This window comes from Aythya fuligula, chromosome 3, assembly GCF_009819795.1.
Source record: "Aythya fuligula isolate bAytFul2 chromosome 3, bAytFul2.pri, whole genome shotgun sequence".
In the NCBI taxonomy this organism is placed as follows: Eukaryota; Metazoa; Chordata; class Aves; order Anseriformes; family Anatidae; genus Aythya; species Aythya fuligula.
Genome location: NC_045561.1, coordinates 10,643,471 through 10,662,682, shown reverse-complemented (window position 1 = coordinate 10,662,682; position 19,212 = coordinate 10,643,471). Strand labels below are relative to the sequence as shown.

The 19,212-nt window shown below is 41.1% G+C and overlaps 1 protein-coding gene across 4 annotated transcripts in view; it reads left to right on the top strand.

Moving 5' to 3' along the window:
* AFTPH (aftiphilin) overlaps positions 1–19,212 on the top strand; it is a 46,721-nt gene that overhangs the window by 11,470 nt on the left and 16,039 nt on the right. For 3 of the 4 annotated variants that reach the window (XM_032184589.1, XM_032184590.1, XM_032184587.1), the window contains exons 2-6: positions 879–2,688; positions 13,149–13,300; positions 13,808–13,934; positions 14,260–14,316; positions 16,574–16,696. In XM_032184589.1, the coding sequence (XP_032040480.1) occupies positions 910–2,688; positions 13,149–13,300; positions 13,808–13,934; positions 14,260–14,316; positions 16,574–16,696 (2,238 nt within the window). In that variant the 5' untranslated portion in view covers positions 879–909. Of the gene's footprint in view, positions 1–668; positions 695–878; positions 2,689–13,148; positions 13,301–13,807; positions 13,935–14,259; positions 14,317–16,573; positions 16,697–19,212 lie in introns of those variants that run through there. The other variant, XM_032184588.1, reaches the window with a different exon arrangement.

Here is a 19,212-nt window from a genome sequence, read left to right as displayed (position 1 = left end):
AACAGGAAGATGGGACAGAAACCCAGGAATTGGTAGAGACTTACATTGCAGGACAGCAGATCACAGCTAGCAATTATAACTGTAACTTCTTCCACCACTCCTTTACCATTTCAAAGCATAAGGAAGCATCTTTACAAGTTTTTGGAGCTGCTGTCTTAACGTACACGACTGATTGTCCATCAAGTGGCTTAATTTCTGTGGCACAGTAAGGTGAGGGGCACAGCTGAGTGCGGGACAAGGCGGGCCTGGCTGTTTTTAAGGGTAACTGGCTATTTCATGAACTCCTGGTGACAGGACGCTGGGAACTGGTGGGTTAAAACTCGATTTAGTTGCGTCGGTGTGTTGCACGACAGCTCAAGACAATTGTGTGTTGTGTGCTGGCATTTCAGCACCGTCTGCTGAGAAATGTGATCGTGGAGTACTTGACAAGAGACTTGAACTGTCCCCAGTAGATTGTGACTTCTGAAATAGAAGAATTGGTTAGAAAATGGGTTTGGGAAATTCTTGGTGCTGCCTTTATAATCTGCCCTGTGTGCTACATCCAGTGCAACTGCTGCTGAAAGTTACTTGTCACAGGCTTTAGCTGAGACTGCTGTTGTGTGTTTTTGTTTTTATTTTGTTTGTTTTTTTTTGCCAGGCTTCTGATGTAAACCTTGCCTGGTTTCCTGGTAGAGAAAGAAAACACTATTTCAGGGTATTGAAAGTTATGGGCAAACATTCTGCAGGCATTTTATATGGTGGTGTTTTATGTTCCTTTTTCATCTAATATCGACATTGACCTATACATCCACTTCTAAAATGTGAAAGAGTGAAAAATAAAATGTGAAGGAAGGCGAGGTAGCCAAATTCTAATATACTTCTCTCTTTTGCCTTTATAGAAATATATTAACTTTGAAGTGGAACTAAACAATGGAACCAGACATCATTCGAATGTATTCCTCATCCCCTCCGCCACTAGACAATGGAGCTGATGACGACGATGAAGATGAATTTGGGGAATTTGGAGGCTTTTCTGGTGTAAGCACTGCTGGTGTAGCTTTTGCAGATTTTGATACTCCAGACTACGGTCATCCAAAGGAGGAGTTTATACCCACAAATCATTTTATCCCCCTTCATGATTACTCTGACAATGTAGCTAGCATTGCAACTTTCACATCTGTTAAAAATGTTAAGGACTGCATTGCAGAGCTTCCTACTCCTACTAAGGAACTTTCTGATATGTCAGCTACTAGTACCAGCAAAGAAAAATCTAAGTTTAGAACTTCAGGTCCCGCTTTTGATGTAAGTTTAGAAGATGTAAACAAAAGAGGGGAGCGAAGAGAGAGCGCTGGGAAATCAGAGAGTTTTTCTTCTGATGTCGTTAGAACTGATACAGCAGTTGAAAGCCAGGGTGAGCAAATAGATGCTTGTAATGGTGAGAAACTTCCATGTCTAGAGATTCTAACAAACGGATTTGCAGCATCGGACCCTGTAAATCCTCAGGGAACAGAAGATCTAGACGGCATCAGTGACACAAAGGGACTAAAAACTGTTAGCACCCATAGTACTGAGCTAAGTTTGAACTCGATGCCTAGCTCGGGTGAAGGCTTTGCAGATTTTGCTACGTTTTCAAACAAAAAACCAATCCATTTAGAGGGAACAGGGCCTACAATATGCAGTGTTCTTAACGAAAGAGACTCTCTGAGCATTCAGGAAAACAACAGAATAAACAGAGTAACTCATACTGCAGAAGAGACTTGCGTTGCAGAAGCTAGCTGTGAACAGGGTTCCTCAGCACTGGAAGATAATGAATTCACAATTTTTAGTACGTCTCAAACAACTGGAAGTTCAATATGCACTACTGAAAACGGAGAAAACAATGGGAGAAGAAAACAACACGACACAGAGAATGGCAGAGGTTTTTCTCAGCCCGATGACTTTTCAGGATCAGAGGACATCAAAGCTGATGAGATCCAAAGCCTAAGCAGTGATCTTGCAGGAGAAGACGTGGGTGATCCTGAAGATGTTAAGAATGGTGGAAGTGGTACTGAAGTTGTAGCTTGCCGTGACGCACATGACGACGACTTTGGTGACTTTGGCTCAGTCAGCAGTGCATCTCCCACTTTCCTTAATGCTCAAGAATCAGTAAATGCTCCGGCTTTAGAAGGAACTTCTGAGCAGCCTGCACATATTAGCAAACCTAATGATGCATTTGGTGAATTCAGGGACACAAGTACTGTTTCTCAGCTGCCAGCAACGTTGGATCAAGCTGAACCAAATCAGACTGCTGACACTTTAGAATGTAACGCTACCAGTAACATTTCTGGCGTAGACTCCCAGCATACTGTTGAGGTAGAAAATGGTGATGATAGTGAGTTTGGAGACTTTGATTCAGTGCCAAAACCTCAAGATGAGAGTGTTGCTTTTCAGGACTCCGATGACTTTGCGGACTTCAGTTCAGCAGGTTGTAACCAGGCTACTGATTGGAATGCTTTTGAAGATGAACAAAAAGACAGCTGTTCTTGGGCTGCCTTTGGAGAGGAGCAGGCTGGTGAATCTCATCACAGAAAAGAGACGTGGCAGTCACATAGGACAGATGCATCGGCGAGGATTGATGGCCCAGTATTACACAAGACTGACAGTTTTGCTTTAGCATCTTTCCAAGGACCTACCAGTAAGCAATCTCAAGAGCCAGCACCTTCAGCTCAGGTAAAGGTGTTCTTGATTTTGCTTGCTCAGTATTGTTCTGCTCTTGTGCATGCAGCTCTTCCTGGTTCCTGCTTCTGCATACGACAGATGTTTGGACAGTCCTTGTTTGACTTGTGGGAGAGATTTAATTTGGTGGGTGAGAAAGGCTGGTATGAGATACTATGCTGTATTTGCATCTTTTCTCTTTGGCGCTGTTATTTCCTGCAGAAAAATGAGCAGGGTATGTGGGAATTTGTATGCATTTGTTCTGAAAATTATATGTGGCACTTTACATAAACTGATCAAAGGAATGAGCCATCATAAGCATTTCAGAGCCTGTGATGGTTCTTCCTTTGCTTCGTAGTTTACAGCCTTTTCGGGGGCACTCTGATGTTGCCTTTTCATTAAATAGGCATGAGGTAGGTGACTGGAAGCTGGAGCTACTGGTTCCCCAATTTTTTCAGCACCATTCTCCACCGTGTTATCAAAAATCTGATTACAAATGGTGACTCAGTTTGTAAATAGCTGCACTCATTCACTTAGACTGCGATCGGGAGATGTCTGACATTGCAAGCAGGCACTGCTGCAGTTTGTTTCGAAACTGTCACTGACCTTATCATAAAATACGGCCTCTGGAGCTCCGTCCCTCCTATCCTAACTCCTGGTTAGTTCAAAATAAGTCTCTGTTAAACATCACTTATGGCAAGCTCCACATTATAGCTGCATTGCAAATACTGGACTGATGATTTCTTGCTGCTGCTGCTGTGTCTAAATGGGAGTTTTCTGGAGGGTAAAGTAGACAAGATCGTTTCTCACTCCCTCGGTTTTCTGCCTTTGTTGCTAAGTATGTATTAATTCCTAAATAATTCCTTCCTAGGTCTTTTTGCTAGTCATCTGTGAGATCTGTGCCTGTTCATACATAGATACATTTTTTTAATAAGCATTCAATACTGCTCTTACAAAACTCAGAGCAATTTGGCTTTAAAATTCCCTTCAGTGCTGCTTTTCAATCATGTCATCCTGTGTGAGTCGGTTAGAGCACGCTAAGAGCGTTAGTGGTGATATGTATCTAAAAGCTTTGGCTTTTCTCTTCCAAGAAAAGGAAATGAGGTAAGCCCTTTCTTCCAGGACCTGGTGCAGGCTCGGTGACAGCCATACCTCTTTCCGTTTCCTACCAGTGGCAGATGAAAAGGGTTTCCAGCAGAAAGTTGTGCCAGTCAGAGCTTCGCAAGCACCAGCCTGTAGGAGGGAGCTTTTGAGGCTTAGCATTGACTTCTGGTCACATTAAACGGCGTGAGCCTCAGCTCCTGATGCTTCCTGCATCCTGTTATGTTCAGTGACTAACACCCCAAATTTCAAGTGGACTTCGTGAGACCAAAAAAGGATCTCAAGTGAACCTGCAGATGGATTTCTTTGCCTATGCAAAACCTTACTCATTTGCTGGGGGTTATCTCACTGTGTGGGTCTGTTTCTCAAGACAAAAGCACAAATCTCTTGTTACCTGCTCTGTTGTCCATCCACCTGTGAAATCGGAGAGTACCTAGGTCATTAGTGCAATTAATCTAAATTGTTTCTGTTTCCCCTTGGAAGAGGCTGTCCAGAATCTGACAAAGGAATAGGGTGGGGAGATGATTCCAGTTAGATCATCCCGTTTTCCATTAAATCATGTTTTTTAGTGCAGACAGAAAGTGCCAGATGTTTATTTTTGCTTTGAAATTTCATCAAAAATATGGAAAATTCTACTGAAAACAGTTTCTGAATGTTGATGTTTATAAAAGCAGAATTTTCAGAGGTTTGGTAACATTTTCTCCCCCTCCCCAAGCCTGTGTTAGGCACAGATGAGCTCAGTTACAGTGGAAGTTCCTGGGTGTTCTGTGGGAAGGTCGTGCAGTAGATTGCTTGGATTGGAAGCCAAGTTGTAAAACCTAAAGATTTTTTTTTTTCATTCCTTTTCTTTAAGCTACAGTCAGCTGTGACTGCAGACAGAGTGATTTTCTGCCTTTCCTGCCAGTGAGGAAGCACAACCCCGAGCTTGTTGTTCTGCACCAACAAGCTGCAGAGGAAGTTGAGCTGGCGAAGGTCTGTTTTGCAACAGTTCCTCAGCCTTGCAGTAAATGGTAGTTGCTACATTTCTTTTTTTCAATTAACTCTTAAAAGCAACAGTTACACAGCCTGATAACAAACTTTGTGTTCTGCAGGAATTCTTAAAGTGTTCAAAAGACTTCTCCAAACCTGTATTTCTATCTAATGTCTTTCTATATTTAAAAATGCTTTGTTTTAATCTTAAATAGTAACTCTGGTTTGAGTTAAACTGTGGCTCAGGGAGCCACAGTTTAGTATTTGCAACTAGAAACGCCGTCTTGTACGTTCTAGACATTGAGATTAGTCAGGTCATCACCAGCCTGCAAACAGCTCCAGTACTCGGAGTGCAGGATATTCGAGAAATGGAACAGATTTTCATCACTTTCCTTACTTTCAATTAAGAGATGCCGTTGAGGTCAAGCCACAAAACGCAGCATGTTCAAGTGTGTGCTGAGAGAGAGCGCTGCTGCATGTGCTAGACACCTGAGATAGAAGTGGTAACTGAAACTTTGGCGTGGGTGAACTGGGATCACTTACAAGGTACAGCGTACACTTAATCTGCAGTGTTGAGGCTACAAGAGTCACCGTGGTGTGGAAGTACAATAATTTTGGATGGTGTATAAACAGAATGACCCTGACATAATTCTTTACAAAAAAAAACTGAGAAAGGATACTTAGCCAGCAGCATTGCTGTTTCAACGTGGAAATGATGTGTACAACGACTTTCATCCTTCCAGAATGTAGCACGACAGGAAAGTTATTTACCGGTAGTTCAAGTTCCCTCGCCACCAGTCTCTGCATATTTTCCTTTCTGTTTACCTGTTGCTGTTTTTCTGGATGTGAAGGAGACAGCAAAATGTCATGTTTTCTGAATGTGGTCTTGAAAACGTATGTGTCAGGCAAGCTGCTTGAAAACCTGTTTGGTTTAATGTTTATTAAGATTAGACCTGACTTGAATTCAAGCAATTAATCAATTTTACAAAATACAGAATATAGAAGATGAAGGTAAGGGGAAAAAGGTCATAACACCAACATCACGTAGCAGCAAAAAGATCATTTTGTCTTTCCTCCTTTGCCTTTGGTCTTAGGTGCTCAGACTCCTGCACGTGATCTGAAATGTGGGATTTGTAACAGAAACCTCTCGCTGACCTCTTCTCTTCAGTAGCAGTAGGCAGAGGGGGGGAAAAAGGGAATGGTTTTCAGTTTGCAGTTAAAATTACTGAAAGAATATGTAATCCATCAGAAAGAGCGTGTTCTTCAGCCTTTGAAGCTGGGAGATATACAAGCTATTGTTTGAACCCATTTCAGGACTACTGTGTACCTTAATCATGTAATGTTTTTCTTTAGCTGAAAATGTGGAGTAGTTTGTTTCGGTATAACTGCAGGCTTGCGTTTGATATAGCCGTGCCTTTGTGTTCAACAAAACTGATTTAGGATGTAGTATGGGGTGAATTGCTTCATCTAACAAGTTCTGAGCAAACCTGCGCCGTACCTTGCGCATTAATCCCCTTTATGTGACCACACAACACGTGTTTGTAAGGAGCATAAAGCTCACAGTGCAGCTGTTTCCATGAGATAGTGCTGAACATTAGTCAGCTGAGGGGGTTACTCTGCAGCATTGTGTGTTAACAATATGGAGAGGATTTAGCAGAGCACAAGAGCAGTTTTTACTTGCAGTAGGCACGGAGGTGGGTGGTACGGCCGCGTGTAGCTGTGTTCAAGGAGCACAAGCGTCTCTAGAGGAGGAGGAGATGAGCAGTGGTTTGGTTGGAAGGCCAAGACTCTTCCTTAGTTTAGCTGAGACTTAACAAATCTGGGAGCGGGAGAAAGGGAAATATAAATAACCCTTAAGCAGTTTTTCAGATCCTCCGCTTATCAGAGAGCCTGCGTGCCGAAGCTCGACCTCTTCAGATTAATCAGAGTGGGTGATGTACAGCTCCTGAGCCGCAAGTGTGCGTCAAGACAAAGAAAACCCTGCATCACTGTCATGTTGAGAGCACTTCTTGGGCAGTGAATGAATAGTCAGCCTCTTGGAAAAAAGTAGCTACAGCCATAAAGACTTCAGGCTCCCTGTTCACTGAGATAAATCAGGGTAGTGTTGGCTAAATTAAGTTCAGACAGTTGGGTAACAACTTGCAGTATAAACTTATCTGTCTGGCAAGGCTTTTTTATGTTCATAGCATAGTTTTTTAAGGATGTTCAGCTGAATAACAGACCAAAACAGGCCATTAAAAGTAGCCTGTAATTGCTGTAATTCAGAACAGGCTGGCTGAGGGGATCTTACAACAGAAAATAGCTTGGGAGGAAGAATTAGTGTACGATTTCTGTTCATATGCCTCAATCTCTTAAAAAATATTTTCCATCTTGTACACGTAAGTTTTGTCTACCATGCTTCCTCTCAGAGCCGGGCTGAAAAATCAGTACACCACCACTAGACAATAACAGCACGACTGAAATGGGAAGTAAGTTGAATAGTTACCTCCCTAAACCACATAAAACTTCATTTTACCTGCATGGAAGACACAAGATTTGATCCTCTCCAGCTGAGGGAGAATAAATGGATGAGCCTTCCAGCCGAAGAAGGGAGACAGCTTCACGTTTCTACACTTAACTTGCCTGTGGTTTATAACTCTTCTTGCATCAAGCAATAAAAGACACCACTTGATTGCATAACTAAATAGCATCTTCTTGCTGCCTTGTAAGTCTTGGTTCAGGCCCATTGTTTCCATTATAAAATATCCGCAGAAATAAATGCGGATAAATAAGAATGAAACAGTTTCCTTTTTTTTTTTTTTTTCTCCTCAAGCTCTAAGAAATTTATGGCACCACGTTAAATTAAACTGCTTTTTAAGAGGAGAATGGGGAGAAGAAACACGCTGGGATCGTGAGAAGTGCAGCTGGTGTTCTGGGTGAGCTTTGCTTCTCCTCTTGGCTCGGTTGTTGTGCCTGCAGCACTTCTCCCATTGCTCGGAGAAGGTGCTCTGCTAAGCACAGCCTGCACATTGGAGAAATAAATGTTGCAATGTGGAAGGCAGAGTGATTCTTAATTTAAGCAGTTGCAGCCCATAAACTTTTCCAAATTAAAAAACTGCCCCTGTTTAACTGGGAACGTAGTGGTTTGCTTGTTCGTGTGCTTAGTTAACTGTTCACGTTTGTTTCTTAGTGCTTGAGCCCAGAAGACCTCGAGAGCCTCTGAAGTTGATGGCTTTGGATCCCTTGGTGATTTGTAGCTGTTAATGTGGTGGAGCTAAAAAATGGATTTTAACTGCGTGGTCCTGTAGGTTAGCTCTTAAAAAGGTGATGAAGTTACAGAAGTATCCAGTGAGTTAGTTACACAGAGGCAAATGTGTTGATGAAAATATTGTGTGGGTGTTAGAAAACACAGCAAAGGGAGTTTCTCAATGAATGCATAATACTGAAATGGTCATAAACTCTTGTAAGAGGCCCTCTCAGAGCAGTGGGAGTGTAATATCAGATAAGATCTCTCTGGTTAATCAGTTTCTTTTCTTGGCTTCGGGCCCCTGATCTTTGATCTGCCTTTTTGAGAGCCTTCACTCAACTTCTGCATTCTGGAGGCTGGTCATGCCTCTATCACTTTAGTCCATCTGTAAATTATACATTTAGCATCTTAGTTCCTCCAAAGGCTCATTTCTGGTTTCTTTCTTATGTTCTTCTGCCAGATAAGTGTGGAATACCTAGTTCTTACTAATGTAGTGCAACTTTTACGCTGTTTTTATTTATTCTCAGGTCTCCTGGTTGTGCGTTCAGTAGACCCAAACAGCCCAGAGTCTGAGAGTTGCTTCCTCTCTATCCTCTCTTCCCCTGTAGCAGGAAAAGGGGGCTGAAGGGATGCTCCACTTCTCACTGTCCCCCTTCAGGGGACAGCAAGCTGCCATAGGCACCACAGAGAGAAGCAAGATGTCTTTTATTATTATTTTTTTTTTTAACCCCCTGCACACAGAGTTCCTTGAAACTTCACCCAGGGAAGCGTTACAGTAGTTCAGTGGTGAAAGCTTCAATTCACATCAGCCATTTCTGCACTGTAGCCCAAATATATTGTCTTTATGGCAAGCTTCAGCACCTCTTTTTCACAGCTTTGAAGAGCAATAGTGACCTGGCACTGCTGAGCTCGTGTGCAGACAGCTGGGGTGGATTTAGTGTGGCCAGTAGAGTCCAGCACAGTGTTGTTGAAGCAATGCAGTGATTCTGTAGTCTTGTGGTGAAGAATAAGAGGAAAAACAAATTTTATAAACCGAGAACTTTGGCCTTTCAGCTTGGAGGGCTGATCTCATCCCCCTGTTCACACAGCCCAGGAGATAAATTCTAATCCTGTGGCTGTAATTCTCCTTGGGAAGTCTGTTGTGTCTGTGATACCTTGATTGCCTCACGTGATGGTTACCAAATCTCTTACATATTTATCAAGAACTTTTGAGTGGTCACAGAAACTACAGGATTTTGAATTTGTCACTGTTTGGAAAATCACAGTGAAGTGCAAGAATGGCAGCTCTGGCCTTCATTCACATCCCCAGTAAGTGCCTGTGAGCATTACTCTTGTCAAACTGCAGTGCAGAACACCCAGCTATCAAATATTTCAGTGCCTCAAAGTGGAAGAAAGTTCTTGTGCTTCTTCTTGTGCTTTTTCTTTCTTTTTTTTTTAAGAGTGCAGTTATATAAACCGAGGAAGAGTGCTCTTTCCACAGTGGATAAGGCATATTTTAGGAGTTATCGGGTGGGGTGTGGGTATTGGAAGTTAGACGTAACCCCAAAGTGCATCAAATTCTTACTGGATTTTTCTTCCTGAAGGACTTGCTGTGTGACAGAAGCAGCATTTTTGTAGCCTGTTTTGTACAAACAATAGACTGATGTTTGTGGAAGTTGGACTTGTAATTAATTCCAAAATCTTGGTAATCCCCTTTGTACCTGGGAGCTGTCAGCATGGTATTTCATTGCCAGTTAGAAGAAAACTTCATCTGCTTCCTTTAGGGCCTTTGGCACTGCCTGAGAGCCGTGTGTGTGCACGTTCCTCCCCGTGTCCATTTGCACACGTAGAATTAATTATTCTGCTTTGCTATGGAAACTGTTCTTCTCTCCTATATATAAGTAAGGGCTAAGCACTTCTGGAGATTTAGAGAAGATGAAAGGAAGTGCAAAGAATGCTATAATTAAACCGTTCCGAAATTTTGGCACAATTCTTAGCTCAAATTTGAAATTGGGTGCTGAGGTGCTGCATGGCTCATAGAGCCTCTCAATTCTTTCATTACCTAAGCGTATTCTTAGTCACTAGTATATTCTCAAATGTTCCTCCTTTTCAAGAAAGCTGATGCCTTGCTATTGTCATGATACAATGCCTTTCTTCTGCCTCTTCCCTGTCATGGGAAGATGTATTTTGTGCTGTATTAAAGCAAAGAGCTAAGATTCACCCGTTCACCTACCATAATAGCAGCTGACGCATTGTAGACAGAGTTAATTTTTAAAACTTGGAAGCATTAGGGCAGAATCCAGAATGCTGCTTAGTTTTACTTCCTAAAAATATCAATTAGTGCCTTAGTTTTAATCAGGGAGCACAAAGCAGTCCACAGGTATCATGACAGGTAATGCACCTCATACGGTCTGGCCAAAGGGGTTGGCCATTAAGGGATGATTAAACTTCAGAGGAAAATGACACGCTATGAAACGTGACTCATTACAGTCAGAGCATACCAGCAAGGTAACGAAGGGGGCAGGGAGGGGGAGGGAAATGAATCAGGTATGCTGTGAAATTCAGATAATAATAATGGCATTTGGACATAACGCCTTGCAGATGCCGTATAACTGAACCCGGTGGCTGTCCCTGTGTGCCAGGCTTTCTTTTTTTTATTATTTTTCAGGTAGGAGAACCGATGAGCTGATGCTGTAAGCAAGTAACTTGCCTGCTTTCTGCAGTCAGTAGCTGAACAGGGCGAGCAGGCTCCTTGCTCCTCACCTAGGCTCCAGCACAAAGGATCACGATCTCCCAATCATTTGGCCTTTGCCTCTGTGTTATGTTTGCTGCTGTACGTGGTCGGTGGCTTGCCTAATTGAGACGGGAGATGAGGCAAACGTTCAAACGATTCTGATGAGAAAAGTTGTAGCTGGTTACTGTGGAACAGATATTTCGTGTGCCTAAACGTGTGGCCCAGCAGTATCGGTTGGTCTGGTTAAATACATAACCTCCTCCCACAAGCCTCGCTTCTCTGAACCTTAAATCATTTCAGCTGGAACACAAAACCTCAGCCTGAGGTTTGCTCTTGTACATTTAGTGCTGCTGCTGAAATATGCTGCAGCTCCACAGGAGGGCTCTGCTGGCACAGCTATGCTAGCACATGCTGCGGGATGCTCACGGGATTTTCACCTACTCAGTTTCTCTTCGTTTTCCCCTGTAGAAAAGCAGGTATTGGAGCTGCTGGGTGCTGCCCAGTGTGCAGGGCAGCAGATTATCAGGAAATACCTGTTGAGGAAGTCCAAACTAGAGAGAGAAACCGCCTTTTGTGCCAAGCTTGCATCCTAGCAAGAAGAGAGGTTAAGGTCCTTCTGTTAAGTCTCTTCTTTAATGTACTTATTTTTTAGTTTCAGTCTTCAGAGCATACCTTGCAATTGGCTCTTTTTAGTAAATAAGACATTGCTGATTACCTGTTTTTAACTGATTGAACTTGGGTTGAAAAATGTGCTCCATTTGAGTGCTACTTCTGTTGTCTGAGACAGTTCGTAGAGCTGTAGTGAAGCTGAAGTTCTGTGGCTGTATGGAAATGCAGCTGAGAGGAGAGAGAAATTTAAGGGAAGAATGTGAAAAGGAAAAAGCACGCTGTGCTTGCCAGAAAAGGTGTGTTTTGTTTTGCTTTTCTGTGTAGGTGGGATGTTGTATTTTTTATTCTTAATGTTAAATCCAGCTGCCAAAATCCAGAGTGGCACGAATTTGAGCATTCTCCACTGTGGAATTAAAATGTTTGCACATCATGAGTACCAATTCGTGCTTTTTATGATGCTGAGACCTTATCCTACCGAATTGTGGTGGTCGTGGTGCTGGTGGAGAGAAAAACAGGAAAAACATTTCCTGCGTTGGGAACAGTTCTGCCTTTCTAGATCCTGACGCTCCCTCTCACCAAAGGGATGCCGAAGTGATGGTGACATCAGGACCTGGTTGTGACCACTTTGGCAAGCAGGAAAAGATGCCTAGTCTCTCAAAACCCTGGAAGGTAGATCTGGAGCCCTTCCACAAAACTCCAGAGTATTTGTGCTGGATATTTTGTGTACACAACGTGAGTTTATAACATAAGATAGCAGGAAGAAGGTCAGATGAGAGAACCAATGATAAAGCTGTGGTTGTGCAAACCATGCTGCTATCTAGCAGGCTTCTTACTCAGCTAAAATAAACCTCAGTGGGCTTTTTGGTGTTGTAAGTTATTTGGCTAGGATAGAAACCTTCCCAAGGCTGGCTTTTAAGCCCTGCATGGTCACAGCATCCAGCATCAACTGTCTGAGTTGTGAATGTGAGAGGCAAACTGCTGGGAGGAAAAGCGATTCTTCTTTTGATATTGAACAGCTTCAGATGTGTAGAAGCACATCGATAGGTTTGGGGGCAAGAAATTAAGGCGTCAAGTAATTCTATTCCTTTTCTCGAGAATTTATCTCTGTTGTGAACCAACCAAATCTTACAAATACTTTTTGCCAGTGTTTAAATGTGTTATTCTTAGCTCTTCTGTGCTATACCTGACTGTTTTACCAAACAGGATTGTTGTTCTACATCTGAGTTACTGATGCTAGTATTTTCTTTTAGGAAGCATGCAGTCTTTGGACTAAAAATGTTTCTCTGTAGTATTTTCAAAGTCATGATCCCTACATGAGCCTGTTGCACATCAGGCAGAGTTTTTTTTTTGAGGTCTTCAACTGTGTACATCTTACAAGTGAAGCTGTCTTCTGAACCAATGTTCTGTATCAAGGTTGGATCAAAGTGCACCATTAAGTGGAACGAAAACTGTTTTCAGTTTGTACTTCAGATAACAGTCAGTAGCAAAAAGGTGTTCAGTAAAACCCTTAGGATGTGTAGAACTGGAGCCTTTAACATATCTTAAGTAAATACAGCTTAACCCTTCTTGCATATCTTTTATGCTAATATGTAACAAAGAGTGACTCTAAGAAATGTTAAGAACTTCTGTAAGAGCTCAGTTTGCAGAAGGTAAGATCCTTACTCTTTCCCAGTAGCTAACAGCTTTTATTTGGTGCTTATAAAAAGTTTTGTGATCCTCTGACAGCTCTGTATCTTGAGGTAAGTGAAGCTTTGTATCAGCTACCTATTGCTTTCCATCTTAATTTTGTAATTTCAGACTCATTTTCTTTAGAACAGCTAGCAAAACTTGATGTAAATATCTTTCTCTTTGATATAGACAACGTTACTAGGTCGTCTGGAACGAATATTTGAAGTCTGTTTTCCTTCCATGCCTGTTCTTGAAATTGAAGAAGAAATAATTTCCTTGAATCATTTGCTGGAAGCAGGTGAAAAGCAGATGACAACTGAGGAGACCGTAGCAAGTACTGGGTAAGAAACCACTAACACAACTACCTTGAAACGAGGTAGAAACATGTCGTTTTTGGGAAGTTAAAAGGAGTTGTTTGTGTGAAGTATTTCAAAAAGCTACCAAGTAAAAGTTAGCTGTCTAGCCAAATGGTTATTTTTAGTGACTACATACACCAGGGGTATTTCACTTAGTCAGCAGCATCTCATCTTCTAAGTGATGTCTGAGTTAGTTAATCAGAATATGGCTTATTAGTTACACTTGCTGGAAATTGCTATATTTATTCGTGTGATGGTGTGAAGTCTAAGCAGCCCTTGTTCTGCCTGCTGTGGACATCATTTTCCTATTAGAAGTCTGAAGTATAATTGTTCTGAGAACACTGTGCAATTTTGGTTCCCCTGAGTGTCGTGCTAGGGTGTAAGTTTAATTGGAATGTATAATAGGATGCTTGTATTAAAAATTCGAATAAAAGTTCAAAGCTGCTAAGTTGTTATTCCTGCTGATGACTTGATTTATGATGGGTTGTATAGGGAACTGATGGACGTGTGGACGGAGCTGCAGGATATCCACGATGCGTATGGACTGCGATACCAGTGGGGTGGCTCCCACAGCAACAAAAAGCTTTTGTGCTCCTTGGGAATCGACACCAGAAATATTGTGAGTCTGTCAATAAAACTCGCTTTCTAAATAATGGAGCTGCTTTGAGCATAGAATTAGGTTGAAGTGTTTTTGTATGAATGCTTCTCTCTTAATTGCATAGCTGCACTAAACCTGTGTTTTCATGGCATGCTATCTTATAACTTAACGTTTTCTAAGCCTTGTTAATATCAAAAGTTACATTATTTTTAACTGTTGTGTTTAACGTAGTAGTTATTCTCTGACACAATCTTACACAAGTTTTACAACATTGATGTTATAAAAGTACTATCACTGAAACATTATGACAGAACCTCTTAAGTAAATGTTTTTGTTGTTTTATCAGCTCTTTACAGGCAACAAGAAACAGCCTGTTATAGTACCCATGTATGCAGCAGGACTGGTAAGCTTTGTGTTTTGTTTGTTTTTTATTATGGCTCCCATAACATAAAACGAAATATATGAAATGGCATTAAGCACCAAGTATAATGAAATATATCTTCCTAAGTTCAGCTAAGGTTTAGGCATGAGTTGATACTGCACAAAAGAATCTTGAAATACACTATCTAGTTGTCAGAAATGATGAAGGAATGTCAAAATGAATCAAAACATAAATTTGCAGCCGCAGTGGGAGACCCTGGCTCTAAGACCAGATGCTTCAAAGGAAGGTTAAGAACAGCTAGGTAGCTGTGGTATTCCTTAACTTGTGTGTAGGAAATCTTCACAGATCTGTGGAGCCTTTCTCTCAGTGTAGCTGTTTCTCTGACAGACAGTTTATTAATTACTTGATTGCATCTCAATATCCCCAGATCAAAAGAGAAGCTTAATCATGCTTTGCACTGTTCCTGGCATGTTAATAAATGACCCATGTATGCGTATGTTTGGGTCTGTGTGTGGATACACATCTATACATAGAGGACAAAGTTCTGCAGGGATGAAGTCTGTTGTCCCTGAGAACCAAAATTCCTCTAAAAGAAGTTTTTCCCTTTGTCGTTTTCTACCTGCTCCACTCCTTTCCCTTTTCTCTTCCCTGCCAGCCTCCTCACTCTGCCCCCAAGCTGTTAGGCTGTTCATGCATACAAAAATTATTTTATAGACAGTATTGTTTTATTGCCCCAAGAGCTAAATAAAAATAGCAAGCATAATTCAGATTTGTATAGACTGTGAAGGAAAGCCAAATAACCTAGTTTACACCTAAGTCAATATGCTGCAATTCCTGCATGGCATTTCAGTCTGTGCAATGTCTATAGTAGTAAAAACATTCAGAAGGTAAGATTTGCCCTTTTTTTGCTAGTCTGAGCAGAACAGCCTATATAATACATAATTTCTGGAATATATTATATTCCCAGAAAAGAGCATATATGATTACGTACACACACACACTTTTTAGTATGGTCATTCACAAATAAAAGGCTTACAGTTTTCTTTGGTTTAATATAATTTAATCTGCAGGTTAATTTCATAGAGTGACTTCTGTAGTCAGTTTTTAGAGCAGTTGTTTTCTGGTGTATTCAGGTCAGCTCATGCACTTCTTTGGATTTAGGCATGGCATTCTGATAAACAGGGAAATAACACATCTCATAGCTATGTTGTTTCCTTCCTGTAAGGTAGTTGTGATTGTGTTTGTATGTGACATGTGCAATTATTTTTTTGCAACAGATTGTTGTTGCTGATTAATTATCTCCTAATTTGTCTGTGTGCTTAAGCACACAATAAGCTGGATTGAGATGATGTTACAAGTAAAGTGGCTTGATGCTTTCTGTTGCCACACTGCTTCAAGTGTTTCTCAGCTGTCTGAAAGAATTGGTTTAATTGGTGGTTAAATTCCAAGCTCCCCTAACGTGGTATAGGAACTTGTGGGACAGCTGATCTTGCTAGCTGACTTCCTGAAATTGTTTTTAAAATACTCTGGTAACAAATCCAAATGGTTTTATTTGGGAATTTTATTTTCTCATACCTCATTGTTCAGGGTTTGTTTGCCTATCTTAGGGCAAACTTTCATCTATCTGCAGATCTTTATTCACCCTTAGTTTCATTCAGGGACGTCAGATATTTCTGAGATCTTTTGTATCACTGTTTTAGCTTTGAACAGTTTGTTTAAAATGAAAAATGTTGTTTTAATTATTGTCTCAATACTTTTTAATGCATTATTTCCATGTCAGCAATTGCTGTTCGTAATATTATTCTACTAACTGATAATTTGACATGTTTCTTCTGAATTACTTAATTGATGAAAGGGAATGAGTGCGTTTGCACCTTTCCAGTGGTCCATTTGATGTTTCTGGAATAGTCTGTACATGATGGGGAGAAGACATCACCTTACCAAGTAACTGTTCTTCTAGCTGAAACTGCGTTATTGAAAGTTGAAAGCAAACTCCAGCTAAGCACTTGGGTTTCAGTTATTGGCTCAAATGTTTTTTAGGCTCTATGAAAACCTAAGGAACGAGCTGATTCTCTCTTCCCCTGCCCCACCTCCTTCTAATCCCTCACTGAAAGTATTTCAGTGATGTATGGTTGCCTTCAAGGCCCTAGTTGGGGATAGCACTGCCTGGTACTGAGTCTTCTCTCTTCTGGTGTCTGCAGTTCTTGGAATATATATATACACGTGTGTTTGTACATGCATGCATGTGATTTTACTATTATTCATTATTATTTTTTAGGGTATGTTAGAACCTACCAAGGAACCTCTGAAACCGATATCTGCAGCAGAAAAAATAGCTTCCATAGGACAGACACCTCCCGTATCACCAGAGATGAACACGTGCACATCCGATCAGTTCCAGGTAAAAATTACAGAGGGAGAGAGAGAGAAAGAAAGAATGAGGGAAATAATGGGATGCCTTGCTTCTTCCTTCATTTTCCAAATATCTGTATTCAACAGCACCTGTATGTAAAGGGCAGGTGTTCCTTTTGTCAGATTGAAGTCTTGTTGTTGGATCTACTCTTCATGTGTGACTGGAAGGGAGTCCTCATGATAAGACTGTAGCGGTTGGTGGCCAGCATTTAAGAGTCCTGATGATACCTACCGGTACATAGCAACTAGTCAGAGGAAGGACTTCTACTCTACAGGTTTTTTGTTCGCTTTTTCTGACGCTTACTGTAGGAAGTCGTTCTACCTATTTGACAGTGCTTGTTTGCTTTTGGGTTTTGAGTTTGTTTTTTTTGTTGTTGTTTTAAACTACTATATTTACAGGTATACTGTTCATGCTCTTTTTGATTGTCCCTATACTTTTTCTTCCAGAGTAATATAAAAAGCAGCCCAGTTGCCTGGAAAGAGATTCTGGGTACAATCATTGCAAGCATAAATAAGTGATTTTTTGATTTTCTGAGTTCTGCTGGCCTTTCATGCCAGATTCTCATGAATGATTATCCATTGAACAGCTCTAAGTTGCTTCTCTGGCTTCTGTCTTCTAAGCCTGATACAAAGTGAGTTCAGAGGAGCTTAGAAGTGAGCTTTTGAATTCTTTGTTTCTGTTTTTCTGGTGTTAGAAGGCCATTTATATGTTGTGTGTTGCAGTGTGTCTGGTTGGCAGCTAGCTAGGAGGATATGCAGAAACATTTAATTTTCAGTGTCACTACCATGGTACTTGGCATGTGTTCAGTCAGCTGTGTTCCTCCTTAGCACAGGTCTTGTTTAATTTGCCCAGCATTTGGTAACTGTCTGTACTTCTGACTGAAGGCATTCCAGAATGAATTATCCTTGTGCTTGCTATACCTAACAGGAATGCTGGGTACTTCTGAGTATAGCAATTATCTTGCACTATTTGCTCTGCTATAGTGCAGAGCTCTAACTGACATGCCTGTATCCAAGTTTTTTTTTTCATTCTGGAAGAGCAGCATGTCAGTAGGCTCAGAACTGAGGCTGTTTGATATAGAGATGTACGTGTTTGGTGACACTTCCTATATATACTGCCTCTCACAAATCCTGTAGTGGAACTGAGCTGCTGAACCGGATATTAGAAAAGGTAACAATGATTCCTGCAACCAGTCTGAGCTGAAGAAATCATTGTGTAACTTCTGTATATGAATAGAGCAGGAAAATTTCGCTGTCTTTCTGCAGAATTCAAGGGTCTGTCTTCCTTCATCAGGAGACGTATTAAATGCTGTGTTGTAGAGAGCTGCAAGAGCCTAAGCTAGCAGCATCTCTGACATATGCTATTTTCTCAGTTGCCTGGCAGTCCTAGTGCTGAGTGCTGAAAATAAGACCCTGTACTTATCAAAGTCTTTTTTCTTCTTCATCCCCTTTAGTTATGAGTGTTTTGTACTTCTGGGTACTCCTGTAGCAGACTATCCAATTCCTTGTCACACTTTGATTATCTGGTCCCCTTGCTTACTGTTCTGACAAGGCCAACTCAGTTCAGTACTTGCAGCCCTGTGATACATGTAAGAAGCTTCCATGTCTGCATTGCTGGCTTGGATTGTTTTTTGTTTGTGTTTTTTTTTTGTTTGTTTTTGTTTTGTTTTGTTTTGTGTGTGTGTGTTGTTTTTTTGTTTGTTTGTTTTGTTGTTGTTTTTTTTTTTTCTCAGAAAGACAAATAGTTTAAAAAAAAAGGTTTGGGGAAAGAGATGAATTAGCATTCTTAAAGGTTAGAGCTCTAAGAGGCCACAGTTAAGTGACATTAAGCTTCTGGGCATGGACAATCAACTGTATGCCTCGGAGACCTTTTTTCTTTCTTGGCATTATCTTCTGTTAATGCTTGGTGGCTTCTGCATGCTTTTGGGAAAATCAGCTTTGCTTCACATTGTGCAGACTAGACTGCCTCTTAGGAATATCCTGGATTTTAGCGGTATTGAGAAGATATGCCCTCACTTTCCTGAGCATTTTGTTACAAATTGTCCTTTAAACATTAATATGCAATGGAAATAAAATAGGCAGTTTTAGCGGATCCTGAAACTTATTCTAAACACAGGTAATTTAGGCACAACTGTGTATCTTCAAGCTTACCAAAATAATCACACTTCAGTTGGGTGAAACTTCCGAATTCCTTCGTTTTGATGGAGGAATGATGATGGGTCATTCTTGTATGCAGAAACTTTATAATATTGACTGCCTTGTTGGAAGCAAAGGCCCTGGTTAAAATATTCCCATGCTTTGCCTGGGGAAGGAAAAGAGTTCTCCTTTGTTGAAAGCCTGGCATTTATGGGACTTGTATACAGATCACTGACTGTGTGTATGACTTCTTCTGATGGAATAAGATTTTGGAAGAAAGATTGTCATGATGCAGAAGTGGGAGTGGGAAGAGCATTTGTAGCAGCACAGAAATACCTTCTTAGATCTTGGTTGTAGGCGAATGGAGGA